This window comes from Microcaecilia unicolor, chromosome 12, assembly GCF_901765095.1.
Source record: "Microcaecilia unicolor chromosome 12, aMicUni1.1, whole genome shotgun sequence".
NCBI lineage: Eukaryota > Metazoa > Chordata > Amphibia > Gymnophiona > Siphonopidae > Microcaecilia > Microcaecilia unicolor.
In genome coordinates, this window is record NC_044042.1 from 82621154 (window position 1) to 82643378 (window position 22225).

The 22225-nt window shown below is 43.5% G+C and overlaps 1 protein-coding gene across 6 annotated transcripts in view; it reads right to left on the reverse strand.

Moving 5' to 3' along the window:
• The window catches only part of GRN (granulin precursor), a 153680-nt gene that overhangs the window by 59200 nt on the left and 72255 nt on the right, over positions 1–22225 (reverse strand). For all 6 annotated transcript variants that reach the window (XM_030220534.1, XM_030220535.1, XM_030220537.1 and 3 more), the window contains exons 9-11: positions 21508–21602; positions 14437–14673; positions 311–544 (exon numbers count right to left, since the gene is read on the reverse strand). In XM_030220534.1, coding sequence (XP_030076394.1) covers positions 311–544; positions 14437–14673; positions 21508–21602 — 566 coding nt within the window. The remainder of the gene's footprint in view (positions 1–310; positions 545–14436; positions 14674–21507; positions 21603–22225) is intronic.

Sequence of the window (22225 nt, forward strand, 5' to 3'; positions counted from 1 at the left end):
TTGTAGCCAAATTATGTATTTTGAAATGTTGAGAACTAGAAAGCTATGAGGGAGCACACTGGGAATCTTATGCACACTTCAAGGTATAAGATCTACAGAGAAGTTTCCCAAAAGTAAAAAATAAAGAAAATTAGGAAATTTCTTCAGTTTGAGAAGAATCTTTTTGGTCAGTATCATACCAAGAGAGCTGTTCTTTAGCCCAGTCCTTAATCCAAAGTCAAGAAACTGTTCCAACATCAACAGTTAACATCATGTGTCAAACCTTCTCAAAAGCAGAGACAATAGGGAGGAAGCATGACATTTTCCTTACCTCTGGCAGGGGGCAGCAGCCCCACTCTCCTTCTGCTGTCCTGCAGCAAGTCTGTCCATCAGCACAGCTGGTTTCATCATCACACTTCACATCCTTGCTGTTCGTGGTCTTCACTTGTGCAAGAGTCTTGGCCGACCAGGGGATAGACAATGCATTCTGCTCACAGGTTCCTGCTGCAGTGTTACAGGTATAGCTGGTGGGACAGCAGTGGATGTGATCGCTGCAGCACACAGCCTGTGGGTGATTCAATATAAAATGCAAAACCCCTGTAAAATTTCAAGTTGTAAAATGACACAACAAAAGTAAGGCCTCACCATAACCTCTCCACTTACAAATAAAGTGTTGACATTTTTAGCTCTGGCCAAAGCCAGCATAAAGTTCAGTTTTGTTACTACCTTTGGCAATGCTTCATGAACCAACTTGATCAGGATGCTTTTTTACACATTCTGATGCAGTTCTTCAATGCAGTGCATACAGTGAAACTATGGAGGTCCAGGGTTGGGAACAGATCACAGAGAACATCACATTAAGGCCTGTGGCAGTATGGATAAGGAATATGCTTACTGATTCAGTACAATAGGTGTTGAAAATGGAAAGAATGAGGTATTGGAAAGATAGATAAGGGTAAATCAGTTCTCTTCTACTAAATTTTCTTTCCTCGAGGCCCTCCAGACCAGTTCAGATGCTTGGGCTTGTGCTGTCCTACCACCAGATGGAGGCTGAGAACTACTGAGCTATGACATCACTTAAGAACCCTGTGCAACCCCTTGCCTAGTTAATTTATCATAACAAAATAGAAGGGCAAAGAATTAAAAAGGAAAAGAACTACCCTGCAGACTAAAGATCCAATGGGACGAACAAACTAGACAAAAAAAAAATTTAAAAACATTTTATGCTTCAGGAGATATAAAATAAACTGATGTTAAAAACCATGGGTGGATTTGGACTGGTCTGGAAGAACTCAAGCAAATAAAACTAAGTTTACCTTTCTTTATCCTCCCATCAGACCAGTCCAGATGCTTGGGGTGTAACAAAGTAGTACTTACTGAGGGTGGGACACTAAAATCCCTGCTGCTAACACTTTTGCCTCAAGGGCTACATCGTATCAAGCTTGAACATCTAACCTGTACTAATGGAAAAAGAATGTAGAGATTTCCAAGTTAACACTTTGCAGATTTCATGAGGAGAAACTAAGAAGTGCTCCACTCAAGCAGCAGATTGACCTCCTGTAGGATAAGCTTTTAAAATTTCAGAACTGGATGACCACGGGGAAAATACAAAGACTCTAACCAATTGTTTTGATGCTAAAGACCTTATCTGATTTTCTTTTTACCTCTATAGTCTACAGGGACTTCAACCAAGGCTGGTGCAACATGGTAGACCTGGTAAGCATGGCAAAGGGGTACCAACAACTGCTAGCTGCTTACCTGTTGTGCTGACCCTGCATAAGACAGCACGAACATTAACTCTTCCCAGCTGCCTCTTCTCTCACCTTCCCATTTTTATAGCCCTCAGCTCCAATCCCCTTCTCTCATGTTCCCTAAGTATAAAGAACTAGTGGCGATATCGACTGCGATTGTGAGTATTTAGCGATTCAACAAAAAACAGAAGCTCCTGAGGAAGCAGCAGAGGTAAACCGAGAAGCTCCCTAAGAGCGCCATGTATATTAACCCAAGTAACCACTTAAGTACTTATTAGTTTTTAACAATGATAAAAATATATAAAAATAAGAACATTTTTGGCTATTAGTAATAAAAGGAGGGTGGATGTTTTTGTAGATGCAGGACGGTAACGGGAAGTAGCCCGATCTCTAATAGGCACCGACACTGCTGAAGTCTTTTTCCCCTCTTATTAAATTAGTAATCATTCAGACTGTTTATAAAGAAACAATCTAATAGCCTGTCTGCAGAGCAATGGGAGTCTTTATGCTGCCACTGCTCTGCCTATCCTGAAACTGGTCTTGTTGCTTCTACTGCATGCTATACAAGCCACAGACTAATTACTTCTGGTTTCGCAAAACTAAACTTCATGGAAGATAGGACAACAAGGCTGGAGCTGGGGACTGCAAAGAGGAAACAAGCGAGAAAAAAAAAAAAGAGCTGGAGGCTGAAAAAGGGGGGCAGGTGGGAGATGAAGGGTTGGAGCTGGGAGCTGAAAACAGGGGACAGGTGAGAAGGAAGATGGGATTGGGCTTAGGGCTGAAGAATGGGAGAAAGAAGAATGAGGGGAGGTGGGGAAAAGGATGATGGAGAAAAGGGAACAAGCAGAAATGCGTGATCTGTGTTGGGGCCACTTGATAACAGTAATTATATTAATCTCTAGAGTAAGTACACATAGGAAATCTGATGTGTTAGCATTTAACTTTCAAAAAGACCATGATAAAATGAGAATGGTGTTAAAAAAAAAAAAAAAAAAAAAAAAAAAAGAGGAGCATCTGCTAAGATCAAAAATTTACATCAGGCATAGATGCTATTCAAAAATACCATCCGGGAAGACCATATACAGTCTATGTGTTAAAAAAGGAGGCAGGAAAGCCAAACGACAGCTGGCATGTTTATAAAGTGAGGTGAAGGGAGCTATAAGAGCTAGAAAGAAAATCCTTCAGAAAATGGAAGAAGGATCCGACAGGAAACAGCATAAGGAATGGCAAGTCAAACGCACAGCGACTTTCAAATGATTGAGTTGGAGGCAAAAAAGATTTTTACTAGGTATAACAGAAGCAAGAAGCCAGTAAAAGAATCAGTTTGACTGTTAAATGACCAAGGGGTAAAAGGGGCACTCACGACAGACAAGGCTATAGCAGAGAGATTAAATGAATTCTTTGCTTTGGTTTTCACCAAGGAAGATGTGGGAGACACCAGTGCCAGAAATGTTATTCAATGCTGATGAATCAGAGAAACTGATACAAATCTCTATTAACCTGGAAGATGCAATGGGGAAATTTGACAAATTGAAGAGTAGCAGATCACCTGGACCAGAGAGTATACATCCAAAAAAAAATTGAAAAATGAGCTTGCGGAGCCACTGTTACTAATATATAATTTATCTTTAAAATCAAGCAGGTACTGGGGGAGGAAGTGAAGTAGAGACTGAATGGACGCCTGAGCTCTTAGCTCCCGCACTTCCCTGCAATTAATTTGCAATAAATGCAGCTATCCGATACCGAGTTAAATTCTGATTGCTGATTGGGACTCGTGGTGAGTCAGGACTCGGGATGAGTAAAAAAATATAGCGATGCAGCATAAAGAAGAACGTTGCTCGGCGCGGCAGATGGCGAGGGGCCTTTCGCGGCATTGATCGCCTGCGCAGGGTCGTTCATCTGGTTCGGATTCGGCCGCCTCGCAGGTGGACTTAAAGCGCTCAATCTCTAAGAAGAGTGTCCCCAAAGAACTAGCTAAGTGCTTAGAGGAGATTAAGGCGGACATTAAAGCATAACCTCCGATTTCGAGGGGTCCCAGAGAATGGTGATAAGGAGGATGTCCCAACAATTGTGTGAGTGCTCTGTGGAAAAATTCTGGGGGAAAGCCAAGAGACTGAGGCAGTTGTGCTTGATCGTGCGCATAGAGCACTCGGAACAGCAAACGAAAACAGACCCAGAGACATTATTGTCAGGTTTACCTCTTATGCATTTAAGGAAAAAATATGGCTGAAAGCGCGCCAAATGCCACCACTGGACTATAACGATGCGATGGTATCAGTCTTTCAGGACCTCTCATCATTCACCTTAGCCCAGAGGCGTGCAATGTGGCCAGTTCTGCAGATCGTACAGAAGGAGAAGATTTCGAATAGGTGGTTCTTTCCTTTTGCCTTGTGTTTTGGGTTCAGCGGTAAACAGGTCAAGTTTCGCAGGCTAGCTGAGGCTTGGAAATTCCTGCACGAGGCAGGCTTGACGGCTTCGGGTGTGCCTCCAGCTGAATTGGCCTCATCAACTAGAGTCTGGATGCAGAAATGGAAGCGAGTTCCACAGAAGGCTAAGAAGCAGGGGGACCAGACCTGACTTTATGTTTTATTTATCTACTTCAAGATGCATTTACATTTGATGCACAGGATGACTTGGAACAGTTCTTTTTTTTTTTCCTGTTAATGTGACGCTTTTATTAGAATTCTGGTAGAGTATTGTTAGGGTTACTGAGGGCGGATAGCTGCTCCGTGATAGTGAAAGTTGGAGAGGGGGTGTGAATGTGGGGGGTGTGGTAGTAGTTAGGGGGTCTATTTGGTTAATGGGGGGGCACTTTCTTGGATTCCCATTCAGGGCCTAATGGTCTTGTCTGGTGGGGGTGTGAATGAGAGGGGCGGTGGGGATTTGGAGTTCTTTGGGGGGTTAGGCTATGTAGAAGTGGTTTGGTTGGGGGGGGGGGGGGGGCTCCCTTGGCTTGAAGAATGTGACACACGCAGATTTGATACTCTACATGTCTATTGATTTAAAATTTTTGTCCTATAAATTTGAAAGGCCTGAACTCTCCACAGAAACGTCAGAAATGGTTTAGAGAGCTTACACATTTTAAACCACAGGTGGTGTTTCTCCAGGAGCCGCATTTAAGAAGGGACCATGAAAAATTTGTAGCTCATTCTCAGTATCTCTCTGCTTTCTGTGCTTCTTCACTAGATGGAGCTAGGAAGAGGGGGTAGCTATATTGCTTCATTCCTCGTTACAGTTCCCGGTGGTGAAGGTACAGAGAGACAGGGAGGGGCAATTCTTGCTTTTGAGTGGGTTGTTGGGCGATACAGCTGTTACATTGGCTTCTATATACGCTCCAAATGAGGCGCAGGGTGGTTTCCTAAGTTGGTGGAGCATTTTACTTCCTATACGCAGGGGAAGCTGATTGTGGTGGTGGTGGGGGTGGGGGGGTACTTTAATGCTACGTTGCATCCGGTAGTAGATAGGTCTGGTGTGCCTTCAGGAGTTGATACTACTATCTCATGCATTGAACAGATTTGTGAGAGATTTGGGTCTCTCAGATGTTTGGCGTATTGCCCATCCGGGTGTCCGTGATTATTCATTTTATTCGCACCCTCACGATACTTATTCACGTGTTGACTATATTTTTGTAGATGTATCTTTGACTCATGCAGCATGGGCATCAGAAATTGGGACAGCTACTTTATCAGACCACGCACCAGTTTGGGTCACTCTCCCTTCGCTCTGTGGGGAGGAGAAGGAGAGAAGATGGTCATTGAATACTACCTTGCTTAAAGAGGAGGAAATCCTAGCTGGTTATAGAAAGATTCTTCACGATTATTTGGAGTTCAATGTGGATTCAGGGCCTTCATTGGGGGTAGTCTGGGATGCGCTTAAAGCGGTCTCCAGAGGTTACTTCCTCCAAAAAGCCAGCTTCAAGGCCAGACAGAAAAGGGTGGAGGTTGCAAAGTATTTAACGCAACTGAATGAGCTTTCAGAAAGTTACAAAGCCTCACACTCTTAAATACCTCGAGGGAAATTCAAGCGTTACGTCTGAAGTTGTACCAGATTTACACAGAACAGTTACAGTTCGTTACTGACCAACAGCGGCACTCATTATGTCTTTAGTAATAAACCAAGTAGGGCATTAGCGGTTAAGTTGAGGCAGTCAAAGGTAGATAGGACTATACTTAAAATGAGAGATAGAGCAGGCAAATCTGTGACCAATTCAAAACAAATATGGGAGATGTTTGAGTTGTTTGACACTGTGCCTAACCCTGAGGCTACAAGCAAGTTTTTGTCAGCGTGTAATTTTCCCGCACTTTCAGCAGCTCAGGGAGACGCGATGGATGGGCAGGTCACAGTTGAGGAGGTAGTTAAGGTAATTAAGGCTCTTCCAGTGGGGAAATCTCCTGGATTAGATGGGTTGCCTAACGAATTCTATAAGACCTTCAGGGGCGAGTTGGCTCCCATTTTGATGGAGATTATGAATGAGATCTTAGTGGGAGGAGAGTTTCTTCCTTCTATGATGGAAGCCTGGATAGCAGTTATTCCTAAACCCGGAAAAGATGTGACTGACTGTGCTTCCTATCGCCCCATTTCTATTCTCAACTCTGATGTAAAAATTTTAGCAAAGGTTCTGGCCGATCGACTAGCAAAGGTGATGCCTGATTTGATCCATCCAGACCAGACGGGCTTTATTCCATATAGGCAAGCTATGGATAATATTCGACAAGTGGTTAACTTGCTGCATGTATCTAAGAAATTTGAGCTTCCAGTTTGAGTTAAGATGTGGAAAAGGCTTTTGATAGAGTCCATTGGCCTTTTATGTTTGATGTATTGGAGCGTTTTGGAATGGGTTCTGGTTTCTTTAGATGTACGGGCTTTATACACTGAACCCAGGGCGTGTGTTCAGGTCAATGGGTATAACTCCCAAATGTTTTCGTTGTCTCGAGGAACAAGGCTGCGACGTCAGACTCCATCCAACTGGATCTACAGATGCATGCAGCTTTCACAGCGCGCTGCACGACGAGGATGAAAAAGTTAAAGATCGCGGCTGGGCTGGCGGGGGGTTGGGGTCCCCCGCCAGCTGAAGCAATATTTTAAAAAGCCGGAGGAAGCGGACCTCGGGGTAGGTGACGGCGGTAGGCGGGGGAGGGAGGGAGTGTTAATGGCGGGTGGGGGGGGGGGGTTGATGGTGGTAGGGGGGGGGGCTATAATGTGCCCCCTCACTCTAGCCCCTGCCCCCCCTACCGCCGAACCTCAGATACGCCCCTGCTTTAAATGTGAAGAAAAAAAAATGTCAAGATTCCTGGGCAGGATAAGCCGAGGCACAGCAGGGCCTCGCTGCGGCAGGGATGTGGCCGACTGGGTAAAAGCCTGATTTGAGGCGATATCGATATCAGATCTGGGGTATCTGGATTTTATCTATGTCCCTATGTTTCATTGGTGTTGGTGCTAAGGGAAAGGAGGGGGTAATATTGATCAGCACCATTCTGTTTCCTCACCCTTCCCCTGATTTACTAAGATTCATGTTGATGGACCTGGTTGGGCAAGAGGTGTTATTTTTTTTACTGGTGTAAATATTAGTTTAGTTTATAGATGCGTATATGCTAGTATGCTGTGTCCACTATTCGGCAAATACCCACTTAACTCACATGGCACGTCTTTGCGGAATATTGATATTTGTGCTCAGAATTGGTGCCATTAAGTTTGCAATATGGACTCTGAGAAACATCTTTGCAGGATTTACCATTACTTCATAAAGTATGTGGCACTGAACAGTTTTTGTGTTGCTATTATTGAGGTGCTGCCAGAATCTCTGGTGAGTGCTGGGTAGAGGAAGCACTGACAGGTGCAAAATTTCTGCTTTGTGCATTCAACTCTCTTACCATGGTGTCATATTATTTATTTGTTGCATTTGTATCCCACATTTTCCCACCTATTTGCAGGCTCAATGTGGCTTACAATTTTCCGTCATGTCTTTCGCCATTCCAGAATAAAAGATACAATTGGTATTACATAGAGAACATGGGTAACATTAAAAAAAAATAAATAAACTATCGGGTAAAAAGGGAAAATATTCAATTGGTATTACATATAGAATATGGGTGACATAAGATCAAGGGCCCAAAGTAGGGGCCTTTTAGTAAAGTGGGTCTGGATTTTGCATGTATTTGTTTAGATATTGGTGAGGAACTTGCAATGGTTTCATGAGGGAGGAGGGAGGGACGTAGGAAGTGATGGTCCCAATTAGTGGACCCGGATACAAGGGGAAGAGGCTGGGGGAGGGGTGAGGGAGAATCCCAGGGATGGGCAGGTGGAAGTAAGCAGAACCTAGGTCATAGGGGTATAATTAGAGGGAGACAAGAGCTAAAAAGCATTCAGAGGATAGGAGTTGGGAAATCACGGGAGGTGGGTGGACAGGAATACAGGTTCAGGTTCACAGAACCATAATAGAAGGGAGGAAACGAATTGAGAGGGGACAGTGGCTGGGATGTCCCCCTCCATCACTAACAGTCAATTGGGATAATGGGCATCTCTTTAAACACAGCACCATGGTAAATATTATATCATGAAATGTAGGCGGTGTGAACTCACCCATAAAAAGGTCTGAGATTTTGCAACAATTGAATAGACAGAAAACAGATATTGCTCTTTTGCAGGAGACACACCCGACTCAGGTAGAGCACGCCAAACTCAGCACCTGGTGGGTAGGAGATTGCATAGTGGCGCATGCACAGGTGAAAAAGGGAGGCGTAGCAATACTATTTCGTAAAGGCATTGCCACGGTGATAAACTCACTTCTAGTGGATGCTGCAGGCCGATATGTTATTCTGTAGGCCGTGGTGGGTAGGCAAAAACTGTTAATATGCAACATCTATGCTCACAATAATTATGACAGAAAGTTTTTTCAAACTGTGATAAATTTTCTTCTTAACCAATCACATGCGGAGATAATAGTAGGAGGAGATTTTAATGCCGTTTGGGACCCCTCCCTAGATAAGTCAGCCCCGGGCACCTCGTACACATAACAACAAAAGGCCTGTTACAGTTGAGCCAGCTGTTAGATTTGACGGATGTCTGGCGGGTGCTGCACCCGGGAGTGAAAGATTATACCCACCTCTCAAGGGCTCACTCGACACAATCCCGCAACGACTATGTCTTAATTTCACGCCAGATGTTTGGAGAAGTTACAGCGGCAGAGATTGGGCCCTATGTGGTATCCGATCACGCATGGGTAAGGGTGGAGTGGCAGCCACGGGGTCAGGTTAGAAAGGGTACTAGGTGGCAATTCCCCGTAGAACTATACACAGACCCAATATTAAAGGGTCGCTTGCAAGCCATAATTAGAACACAATCATGAGCATCAGAACGACCCGGTACTGTTCTGGGAGACAACCAAGGTGGCTCCGCGGGGAAATAATTAATCATGTGCATTATGTGCAGGTCTTGCGAGACAAGGATATTCTAAGACTGAGCAAACAACTTTGTCAAGCACGAAAACAATTTGGGGAGACACATGCGGCGAGCCATAAACAACAGGCGTTAGAGCTGCAGTCAGCACTGAATGAACTCTTACATGGGTGTGCTCGAAAATCTCAGACCTACTACCGATACATGCTTTATAAGCATGCAAAAAAGTGGGCAAATTATTGGCCAAATTAAACAAACCAAAGGGAGGGAGTAAACATATTCTTGCACTTAGGGGGAAAGGGGGAGGCATTCAAACTTCAGACAAGGATATCTATGATACATTTCAGGCCTTCTACAAAGATTTATATGCCCCCCCCCCCCAGAAGATTTAGGCCTCCATAACCAGATGTACCTAAATAACCTCAATTTACCAAGACTCACACAAAGGGAACGGGACCGCATCAATCAACCGATCACAGAAGACGAAGTGACTATGGTAATAACCCAGAGTCCACTGTTGAAGGCCCCAGAACCAGATGGTCTGCGCGCTGAATTTTATAAATTGATGGGGGTGGGCATCATACCAACCGTAGCTAATCAATTGATAGAATTAAAGGCAATGCCACCTGAGCTGAATAGGGCACAAATAATAGTATTGCCTAAACCAGGGAGAGACCCGTTAGATCCAAAATCGTACCACCCCATATCCCTGTTGAATTATGACACCAAGTTGATGGCGAAAATTTTTGGCCAACAGATTGGCAAGACTACTGCCCCGTTTAATCCATGAAAGTCAGGTTGGTTTTGTGGTAGGACGGGCAGTAAGTAAAAACCTGAGGGCGATCTTAACATCTCTAGAACACAGCTCGCGCGGTGGTGTGCCGTCATTGTTAATCAGTTTCGACGCTGAAAAAGCTTTTGACAATGTGCACTGGTCATTTCTCTTCGACACCCTGGAAAGCTATGGTTTTTCCGGCAGATTTGTAGTAGCAATTCAAGCTTTGTATGCCAACCCTAGAGCAACGATGTGGGTTAATGGGTGGGAATCATCGAGTTTTCCTATTAAGAAAGGGACAGGGCTGCCCCTTATCTCGACTACTTTTTGTTCTGGTGCTCGACCCACTTAGAGAAATTATGGACAATCCCCTGATTCAAGGAGTAAGCCTAGGCACACAAACATTTAAGATTGCCGCTTTCGCAAATGATCTTTTGGTACACCTCACAAACCCGAAACTATCGTTAGAGACGTTGTTGGAGACGTTTCAAGAATACGGAGATTATGCGGGTTTTCATATCAACCTGGATAAGTCCGAGGCCTTAGCTTCATCAATAAGGGATAGAGAGGAATGGGGAGAATTTTCCTTTACGGTGGGCACAACAGTCCTTTAAATACCTTGGGATCAGGCTTACAATGAACACTTCAGCACTACATCCACTAAATGTTAAGATCATTCTAGACTACACCAGACAAAAGCTAGAATCCTGGAGGGGGCTACCATTGTCCTTAATGGGGCGGATCCATCTCATACAGATGGTGATTTTTCCGCGCTGGCTGTATGCTCTACAGACCCTGCCCATCCGCTTGCTGAAAAAAAGACTTGAAATGTCTAACTCAAGTGTGTTGCCGGTTTTGCGGGGCCGGGAAGCGGGCAAAATTAAGTCAGAACTTGTTGGTAGGCGGACGGAGGCAGGGAGGAATAGGATTCCCGGATATATTTCTATATAACCAAGCGTGCTTACTCAGGCATGTGAGGGATTGGCTTCACGCAACACACTATTACACGCCTACAACGTTTGAACGTGCTTTTTTTGCCCTACACGATGCGACTGCCCTTTTTCATCTGCCAAGTAATAAGGTACCCTCTAGCTTCAAGCAGAGCATACTGCTTCAACCCCTTCGAGCGATGTGGCAGTAGTGGGTCAGTCAATTGGGAGGTCACCCGAATGTCTCAGATCAAATCCTGATAGTGGGTAACGCAATATTTGAACCCGGAAACGATAATCCAATATTTGGAGGCTGGGAGAGGCAGTGGGGTCATGAAGTTGGAACATCTGCTGCAAGAGAATGGAACATTACTATCATATGAAGCCCTACAAGGCAAGATAGGGTCGGACTGGGGAAACAGGTTTGCCTACATACAAATTAAACACTACCTGCAGACGTTGGGTCAGGCCGCCTTGGGAGGTCATCTGGGTGAAAGGCTACGGGGGGTTTTCACTGACCTAGCACTAGAGAGACACGCGATGTCTGACTTATATGGAGCCCTAGTCCGATGTAGGCTGACTAGGCAATATGAGGGTATCAAACTCAAATGGGAACAAGACCTTGGTACTTCACTAGCATCTTGGGATGTGGCGGCAACGCTGAGGGGTATCAGGCAGTTAAGTCACAGAAGAGAGATTGAGAGAATGTGGATACAGGATACTCTTATGGGGGTATATGACCAAAGCACAGCTGGCTCACATACTGGACAAGGAGAGCGCTAATTGTTCTAAATGCGACAGGGGCCCAGGCTCTTTTTATCACGCAATATGGCAATGCCCTAAGGTACGTACATTTTGGCAGCGAGTTTGAGGATTTTTGATAAGATTGGGCAATAAAATTCAAGGAAATGAAAGGCAATTCCTGTTAGATCAACCTAGGGTCTTTGCCCCCTTAAAAGACACCCGCAGCTCTTTTGTGTAGGAAGCTGAGTTTGGTAGCTCGTAAATGCATTATGCAATGTTGGACTGCCACGGAGGAGCCTGCTAACTGGCACTGGAGAAATCAGGTACATCTCTTGGCTTCATGGGAAGCTCGAGATGCAAAAAAAAAAGTCTGCTAAATGTAGAAAACAATTTCTTCAGGTGTGGGCCCCATATCTACAAATGCTGAGTCATAGGGGACGAAGCCTGCTTATTAACACCTGTTAAGTACTGAAGTGATTTGTCAGAGGCTCCCGAGGATACTCCTAATTAGGCTTGGTTTGCTAAGTGAGGGTGGGAAGGGAGGGAGGTAAGGGGGAAATGAAGTTGATGGTTGTATTGAAATGTGGATTGAGACATTATGATGTTTATAACATTTCTTGTACCATAACTTGATAAAAACGGAAGACAGAAGGTGTTTATATCTGTCAGCAAGCACTGTTAGGCAAAAACATTACAATTTTCTTGCTAGCTGATCGTAAATTTTGATAAGATTTCAAGGCACGGACATACAATAAACATGTTTTTACCAGAAATGATCTCTCTCGAAGTCGGGCTATAAGAAACAAGGCCCTTTGAGATATTATTCTGTAATGCAATACGTCTTATGTATTATGTTCTCCTATGTTATGCTGTTGACTATTCTTGATAAATGAAAATTTTAACAAACAGATTTAAATATAAAATCAGACAATCAGGTAAAAAAGAGAATACCTTCAGAGATGGGAAGCTATGGCGCAAGAGAGGATGGTCTCAACTGCAAGAATGGGTGGGGACAATCAAACTTTGATAGGAACGGGTGATAGTTGGGGAGGGGGGAGGACAGAGCTGAGGGTGTAGACCCTTGTTTATAGTGATTGGGAGTTGATAGTTCAATTTTCACCATAAGGGTGACTGGGTGGTTGTTTTGTTCTTTTCTGTTATATATGGATGTCCAATATTTTAGGTCAACTTGGCATTAATCTGTACTGTCTTGAATGTTGCAAGTTGCTTCATTAATAAAAATATTTAAAGTGAAAAAAAAAAAAAAAAAAAAAAAAAAAGAGAATACCTTCAGAATATCAATATCATATTATGCTTCCACTACCCATTTTTTAGGAGATAAGGATCTTCTGCGTTTATCACAAGTTTTATGGAAGTTCATTACGATTTTAGCTTCCAAGAGAGACAAAGTTCCTGACAATGTTCCCTAAATGAATTTCACGACAGTGTTCCTTAGTCTACCCCCCTCCCCCCAATGGGAAAATAAAGTTCTTTGATAACCTACTACAAAAACAAACAAAAAAAAAAAACCACACACACATACATCTTAAAAGATCATGGCAATGATGAAGACAGAAACAAAAGCCACGTCTAGAAGGGCATAGAAGGAACATGGTCAGGAACTGAACTGATGAATGTTGGCCACAAAAAAAGGAGAGTAAGCAGTAGAACCAGAGGAAGAGAAAAGAATTTCAAAGGTATTGCCTTATTTTGTTAATACAGCTTAGAAAGGCATTTTATATTTGTTATTAAGCAAAGTAGAGGGATATGTGCCACTGCAGTAATTACTTTGCAGGATACTGTGATGTGTGTTGAGAGGCTGACCGGACTCAAGTCTACTATAATGACAAAGTTTTAGTTATGGGATAATGTGACTATATTTAAAATGCCAGTGTTTCCAAAGTTTTCATAAGTGTGTGGGGGGTTTAAGTTGATGTAGAACAGACTGTTTACTTAAAAATCCATTATCTACTACTAATCATTTCTGTAGTGCTACCACGCAGGACTGTACACATTATATGCAGGTACTATCTGTCCCTAGAGGGCTCACCATCTAAGTTTTTGTACCTGGGGCACTGGAGGGTTAAGTGACTTGCCCAAGGTCACAAGGAGCTGCAGCAAGAATTGAACCCAGGCTGCCAAGATCAAAGCCCACTGCGCTAACCATTAGGCCACTTGCACTTTAAGGCATCATCTAGGAGAATACCAAGCACTACACACACCTATATGCCCAGTGCCCCCCCCCCCCCCCCCCCCCCCAATATCATATGTCAGGTCTGGCTACTCCCCTGCTAAGTAGTAAATTTAGAACAAACCGGAGAAAATATTTCTTTACTCAATGTGTAATTGACTCTGGAATTCTATGCCAGAGAATGTGGTTAAAGAAGTTAGATTAGCAGGATTTAAACCACGGTTTGGATAAACTTCCTTAAAGAAAAGTCCATAAGCCATTATTATGATGGACTCTGGAAGATCCACCGATTCTTTCTAGGATAAGCAGCATAAAGTCTGTTTTACTCTTTTGGGATCTTGCCAGGTAACTTGTGGCCTAGATTGGCCACTGTTGGAAGCAGGATACTGGGCTTGATGGACCTTCAGTCTGTTTAAGTATGGCAACAGTTATGTTCTTATCTACAGAGAAATTAAATTGGGATTTCCTCATTTTCTTGCCTAAGGAAATCACAACTTTATTAAAAATAATACTGTTCTCAAATTGTGTAGTATAAAACAACTATTTTCTTTGAGTTAAAGGACTGCCTGAAATAGATCAGTAAACACCACCACCATCAGCAGGTACGATCCAGAGTCTGGCCTTCCCAACAGTACAGGGCAAATACTGGTGAGGTTACAATATTTATCTCACCTGTGGTAGTGGGCAGCAGGCCCACTCCCCCGATGCTGATTTGCAACAGGTCTGTCCATCTGCACAGCTGGCTTCGTCGTCACATTGCACATCCTTGCTACTCATGGTCTCCCTCACTTGTGCTGGGGTCTTTGCAGTCCAAGGGATGGACAAGGTACTCTGCTTACAGATTCCCTGCTCAGTGATACAGGTGAAGCCCTTGGGACAGCAGTGAACTTTGTCACTGCAGCATACAGCCTGCAGGAAAGGGACAGGGACTTTGTGGTTTTTGCAACTACATTCAAAGTGGTTTACATAGTATATACAGGTACTTATTTGTACTTGGGGCAATGGAGGGTTAAGTTACTTGCCCAGTCTCACAAGGAGCTACAATTGGAATTGAACCCAGTTTCCCAGGATCAAAGTCCATTGCACTAACCACTAGGCTACTCAAACAAACAAACGGGTTATAAGTCACAATCTGATGTATATTCATTTGATTAAGAAGAAAAAATTTTAAATTTCACAACTTGATCAGCATCCTTACTAGAAGTACTAAAAACTGCAAAGAATCAATTCTGTTTTTGGTCATTCCATGTCAGTTCAACCAAAATTTGGAAGCCTCCCCACATCACTTTGAAGCCCTTTTACTAACGGGTGGTAGGGTTACTGCCACGTTGGTATGCAAATCAGGCCTACAGCCAGGCTACTGCAGCAGTTCAGTGGTAGTCCTGGCCTCTGCTGTGCGCCAACTCTGGTGCTAGAAAATTTAGGCCCTTACTGCCTCCTTAATAGGTGGTGATAAGGGCTCCCCCTGGGAAATGGTTGCATAGCAAGTGGTTCACTTACCGCAGGACCATTTCCCTTTAAAAAAAAAAATCCCACCCCAACATTTTACCAGCTGCAGTAAAAGGGGGCCTCGGCGCGTGACAAATCCACATGCTGATGCTATCACAGGGCCCCTTCTACTGCAGGATTGTAAAAAGGGCCTCATGTCAGACAATGATAATCTACCAGAATACAGACCAATATATACAATGAAAAACTGCAAACTTTAAGACTTCTATCTTCAACGGTTTTCGAGATATCAATTTTTTTTATCCAACAAGGGTGGGGTGGGGGGGTCAGCACACTTCATGACCGACAAAGTTTGACCACCTTTTAGGGTCTTAACTCTGCCACTAAGTGTCCTAAAGCAGTGAAATTTGCACCACTTATTCAGAATTGTGTACACATTCAGAAACTAAAACCCAGTTTGAGCTGCGATATATGGAGACATTTTCAAAGCACTTGGCCTTACAAAGTTCCACAGCAACCTATGGAACTTTGTAAGGCTAAGTGCTTTGAAAATAAGTCCCATGGTTTCTGAGATAGTCAAAAATGAGATTTTATTCAATCTCGCGTAACAAAATGCCACTTTCAGCAAACCGCTATGTCAAAGATATTAAAGGAAAAGCTTTCATATTTAATCTGTTAGTAGCATTGGTTAAAACGAGCAATGTGCGTTAATCTTGCGCAGCTGGAAGCTATAGTTTTCCTAATATGCCTCTCTGAAAATTTTCATGCTTTGTCTACTTCAGAGGAAATTTTCATTATGTGGGGCAGGTAGTACAAAAATGGGCTTTGCATCATTTGAAAGTACAAGAAAAATAAAAAGACCAACGAGCCCAGTGCAGACACTGCTCAATGCACTGTCACTTTAAATCTGAGGTAGTGCCCTCACCGCGAATGCGTGGGTGCGGGACCAGTAGTACACTGTTAAAGCTACAGGAATACGACAATGGACAGAACTGACCTAGGCTTCCGCCACTCCAAACAAACACTCAGCATGTTTTACCTGTAGCAATTATAAAACTCTTACAACCTATCAAAAACAAGACAAATGTAAACCTCACTGTTCTATATAAATGGTAACCTTGTTCTCTATAATGTATCCAATTTACTCTGAACTCCTGTAAGCCACATTGAACCTACCAACAGGTGGAAAAATGTCAGGTACAAACGCAGAAAAAAAAAAAAAAGAATATATTTCTTTTATAATATATATATTATATATTATAAAAGAAACAAAGCAAGCAAAGAAGACAACTCCAAGGTAAGATGGGAGGGATGAGAACATATGCTTGCTGTCCTTTGCGAACACTTGCTACAGGTAAGTGACTTAGCTTTCTCAGTTTCTGACAGGTACTTGTGACCTGGCTTGGCCACTGTTGGAAACAGGATACTGGGCCAGATGGACCATTGGTCTGATCCAGTACGGCTATTCTTCTGGGGACAAAATATGCTCACATACAGGATTCACTAGCTACCAGGCTCACAGGCGTGATTAATTTTAGTAACTAAGTAGACAGTGAGCTTGGTGGAAATAAGAGAGGTTAGAGTTGGATTTTAAACAATAAAAATATTCTTCAGGACTTGTGCAAACCGGCTATCCCACCTGGAATACTGCTCCAGACAGTAGTGAGTCGTGAAGGTGTGGGCAGAAGACCTCGTAGCTGACCTGCAAATGTCTTGGAGAGAACGGAAAAGGGCTACTGAGGCCGCCATGGCTCTCATGTTATGAGAGTATACTTACAGGAAATACAGTCAGCCAACAAAGTAGAGATTGTACGCTTGGTGAAGGGACTCCCAATCTGTTAGGATCAAAGGATACAAAAGCTGAGAGGATTTCTAATGAGGCTTTGTTTGTTCTAGATAGACTACTAGAGCACTCTTGCAGTCTAAGGTATACAGTGTTGGTTCCCTAGGATGAGTGCACAGTTTAGGGAAGAAGACAGGTAGTACAATGGACTGGTTGAGATGGAACTCCAAAACCGCCTTTGGGATGAATTTGGAGTGGGTTCAGAGTACAACCCTGTCGTGGTAGAATCCAGTGTAAGGTGGATCTGCCACAAGGGCTTGAAGCTCACCGACTCTTCTGGCAGAAGTAAAGAGTTATTAAGAACATATACGTGAGAAACTTCAGTGAACAGGAAATAAATGATTCAAATGGATCATCACGTGTCAAAATATATTGACTAGTGGCATGTTTATAGACTTTGTGGCAAGACACTTTATGGTGCCACTGATGACATCACACACACTTTCCGTGGCTTGTAGCAAAAAAAAAAAAAAAAAAATGCAAACACACACTGTATTGTGCTGCATGCAATCACTGATGACACATGGAAATGCATTCCAGGAACTCATTCGACATGTGGTCAATAGCAACACGATGAAGTATTGACTGTTTTCCCAGTAAAACCCCTGAATGGAATCCTGGACAACAAATAAGTAGCTCTCAGAGAAGTCTAGCATTATTATTTACTACTCTTGAGAAAGGCAGCTTGAGCTGCAGCCATGTAGTGAGAGAGTATGTCGAAGTTCTTGGACTCTTCTCGTGAATATTGTTGTGTGATCTGTGTGGCCCAACCACTGCTTGAATGAGATTTCATCACCTTCTTCCAAGTCAAAGCACTGTGCAACTTGAAGTAGATAACTGTGGAGAGCTGCTCTGCCTGGACAGTTCGGGACCAATGAATCATACAGTCTCATGATTCTATATCACATACGACTAAAAACATAGGCGATTTTCACGTCACCGATGGCTGACTACAATAGCTGGACATTTTGGAGAATCTGGCAAACACACCCTAAATGAGCTTCTTTAGCACCAACAGTAAGGCATCGAGGTGATCACAATTCACAGAATTTAGAAATTCCAATCTTGTATATTGAAGATGTACTTGGGGTGCAGAAATCCAAGGAGAGAGATTGTTAAGCATGGCTCAGGAGAGAGACCTTGGGATGATGGTGTCTGAGGATCTTAAGGTGGTGAAACAATGTGACAAGGCAGTGGCCATGGGCCAGGAGAATGCTAGACTGCGTAGAAAGAGGTATAATCAGCAGAAAATAGGTGCTGGTGAGAGAAGCAGTTCAGAGAAAAGCAATGAAAATGGTATGGGGTTTGTACCACAACACATGAGAGACTTGGTGACCTGAAGAAAAGGTGAGACATATTCAAATATTTGAAAGGTATTAATATACAAACTTGTTCCAGAGGAGGAAAGGAGGTGGAACTACAGGATATAAATTTAGATTGCAGGGGAGGGGACCGACTCAGGAATAACATCAGGAAGTACTTTTTCATGGAGAGGGTGGTAGATGCCTGGAACGCCCTCATGCAAGAGGTGGTGGAGATGCAGTAACAGAATTCAAAAATGCTTGGGATAAACACAAAGGAATTCTGTACGGAAGGCATGGAGCCAAATAAGCTTAGAGGTTATTAGATGGCAACACCAGTAACTGAGAAGCAAAGCTAGTGCCGGGCAAACTTCTATGGTCTGTGCCCTGATTGTGACTGGACATATTCAGCTTTAGCAGTTGGTGAACAAGGCCAGTGCCGGGCAGACTTCTACAGTCTGTACCCCAATCATGACTGGATAGATTCAGATTGGCTGGAGTGGGGCTTCAATGGACAGCTTCAGTAGTTAGAGAATAAGGTTACCGCTGGGCTGACTTCTACAGTCTGTGCTCTGAAAATGTCGAGGACAAATCAAGATCAAGTAGACATATGTAGTTATCACATCATACCTTACAGATGAACCATACAAGTCTTTATAGAATGAACCGACGGAAAATAATAAGAAACAGCATAAGGAATGTCAAGTCAAATGGAGCCTGCCTGTACAGAGCTCTTCTTAGGGGGAAGAGAAGAAGATAAACAGGAAATGTTAATATTTTTATTGGATGCCTTTGAGACTACATTTCAGGAGGGTCTCCATTTTGCAGTCCTGAGGATCTTTCAAGGCTTCGCCCCCAACTTCTTAGTCACCGTGATGACCAGCATGTCCCTGGTAGAGGGTCCTCTGCTGGAACAGGGTACAACCTGCCCATGAGCACATCACCTTACAGGGAGCATCAGGAGAATTCCACGCAGCATAGACCATGTCCCTGATATCCTGATTCATAGGAAAGGATTTGGAGGACTTCCTAATACCTTTCACCAGAGGATCCACCTTCTTAGCAGGCCCCTCCACCGGGGAGTCCTCTTTGAATGGAAGTACCACAGAGACTTGCACAAATGAATTCACAAAGATCTTCCCAATGAAAAATACACAGGATCACCTTCTGCCTCCAGCTCACTAAAGTCCCCCTCTGACAATCCTGTATCCAGCTCTTCCAGATCCCCAGCCCAGTCTATCCTGGGCAACTTGTAGGGAGGGTGGGCAGGCAGTGATATATAAACTCAGGGAGCCCCCCCCCCCCCGAACAGGGGCCTCCAGAGTCAACCACAATGGCTGATCCACCGCATGGGCCGATTCAGCCAGGTTGGCAGTTCCTGCCAAAACTGAAATCGCTGTTGCACTAGCTCCTTCACAGTCCTTTGAAACAAATACGTGGTCTCAGCTGGGTCCTTCTGAAGCCTGCCATCACATCCATAGGCTTGGGCTCCCCGCACAGCCTACACTGCATCCCCAGAGCCCCTATGCTCTTCTTTCCATAGGCCTGACATAGCAGGCGCTTATTGCGCACCTGCTCACACTCCTGCTGGACCCACACAGCGACTTCCCTCTCCCCTGCCACAATCCTGACACCAACCCTCCAAAAGAAGGTAAGAGAAGGACCATTGGTAAGCAGCTCTATAATTCTGAGGTTGTCAGCCATGGATTTTTTTTATTTTTTTTTAAGTAACTGTTGGCTGTTCAAAAGCAAGGCAGTCAAGGCTTGAAAGGGAACCTCTGAAACTGAGGCACAACAGTCCTCCTGGCAGTGGGGGGAGGGGGGAGGATCTAGTCACCTGGGTGTAACATCCCTGGGAACTATGTGGTCCCCACAGACCAACACCCCCACTGCCTAGAATCGATGACACGAGTCAGCCACATATATTTTTAATAATTGGGATCCCCAAACAACTATCCAGATCAAAGAAGAAGTGGTATCCTGCAATTTCTCCCCTCCCCACCCATGGCCTACCAAACCAATTCAGACTACAGGTCCATCATCTGCCGAAGACTGAGAACACTTAACTTTGAAACTAAATAAGATCCCTGTGCAGTACCTTGCCAGCCAGTATGTTCATCTGCTAGAAGGACTACGTAACTTGGTCTGAACAGGTCTCGAGTGCAGCTATAAAAGTGCACGATTAAAATTATTTGTACAAAGACTATTTTCTTATAACCACCCCACAGTGCTCTAGAGGCAAAATGAAGAAATCCCTTGGCAACAACATCTGCCCAAGAACCCACCAGTAAAGGTTAATCTATTCCTGTCTGTTACCACTTCTTTCCTATCATTTATTGTAGTTCCGTTTTCCTCCCTCCACTGCCTGCCCCTCTCCCTCCCCCTTTAGTTTCCAAATCTCTATAGCATATTAGATTTGTAAGGCACTCTGATATTATGCATGATGTGTGGGATATTAAGTGCTGAATAAACTTGGAAACTTAGAAAGGAGTGTTCAGTGACTGGGTTGACTCCTGACCAAGGACATCCTCATGCTGCCTCTAGGAAAGCCCCTGCAGCAGCCCCAGTCTCCAGATGCCATCCTGCAGCAGGTCTGTCTATCCCGGCAGCCGATACTTCACCACACCTCACGTCCTTGTTCGATTCAGTCTCCCTCATGTGTGCCAAAGGTTTACAGCTCTGCTCCCAACTTTCCTCCTCAGCGTTAGAAGGCATGGCCTTGGGACAGCAGTGGACATGGTCACTGAATCATATGGCGTAAGAAGGATTCGATATTAAAAAAAAAAAACAAAACACCAACTTGTGAAACCACAAGGACCCAACAAAAGCATATTCCTCCCTATAGCCTCTAAAGTGATTCTACTGGTCAGAGATTGGATCGATTCTCAGAAACCAGTATTTTTCTTATTCAAAAGAATGATTACCAAAAGGACACTACAGAATTCGAGACATGAAAATTTGTCCTAATGCTGCATAATTGATCCCCTCACAACACTAAATTTACAAAGGTAGGATTAAAGATTTAACAGAGAAAAAACAGCAGTCTGCACAGCACAGGATCTTCCTAATTCTTGCCAACTGATATTCCATAAAAGAGAATGCAAATAAATCCAACCCTAACATACCAGCACTTTTAGCCATCTATTATACCTCAGCATATGGGCAGCAGCCCCATCCTCTAGACTGCAGACAGCAGGTATGTCCATCCGGGCAGCTTGTTGTATCATCACAGTTCACATCTTCATCTGTGGACAGAGGAGTGGCATAGAGAAGGCAGAAAAGACAAATACAAATCCCATCAATATATGGAAAGGTGGAATGGTCTCTTCTGGCACTACTTATTCTATTCCCTGCATTTATAACCCGTTATCCCACAATCAAAACAAATTAAAAAAAAATTTTTTAAAAATCACTTTTGACAATCAGTATCATACATTATAAAAATTCTCAGTTTTCAAACCTTTCCTGAATGTTCTATAATCTGTAATTTCACAAAGTTGCAAAGAAAGAATTCCATAATTTGGGAGACATAGCTAAATGAGCTATCCAGATAGCGTTTAAATCGAATCTTACCAACTGCGGGGAAAAAACAAATTCAATACATATTTACGAATGGATCTTAAGAAATTAGAAAATGAAACAAGGAAATATGGTCTGTTGGGCAACAGCCATAAACAATCTTATGGACCATACATACCAGTGTAAACTAAATTCTGACTTTCACTGACAGCCAATGCAACTCCCAAATGGGGGTTACACGATTGTGATATTTCTTACCAAAGATCAATCTGGCTGCACAATTTTTTTTACCAGTTAAAGCCTCTTTATATAACTCTGATTGAATCCTGCATACAGGGAGTTACAGTAG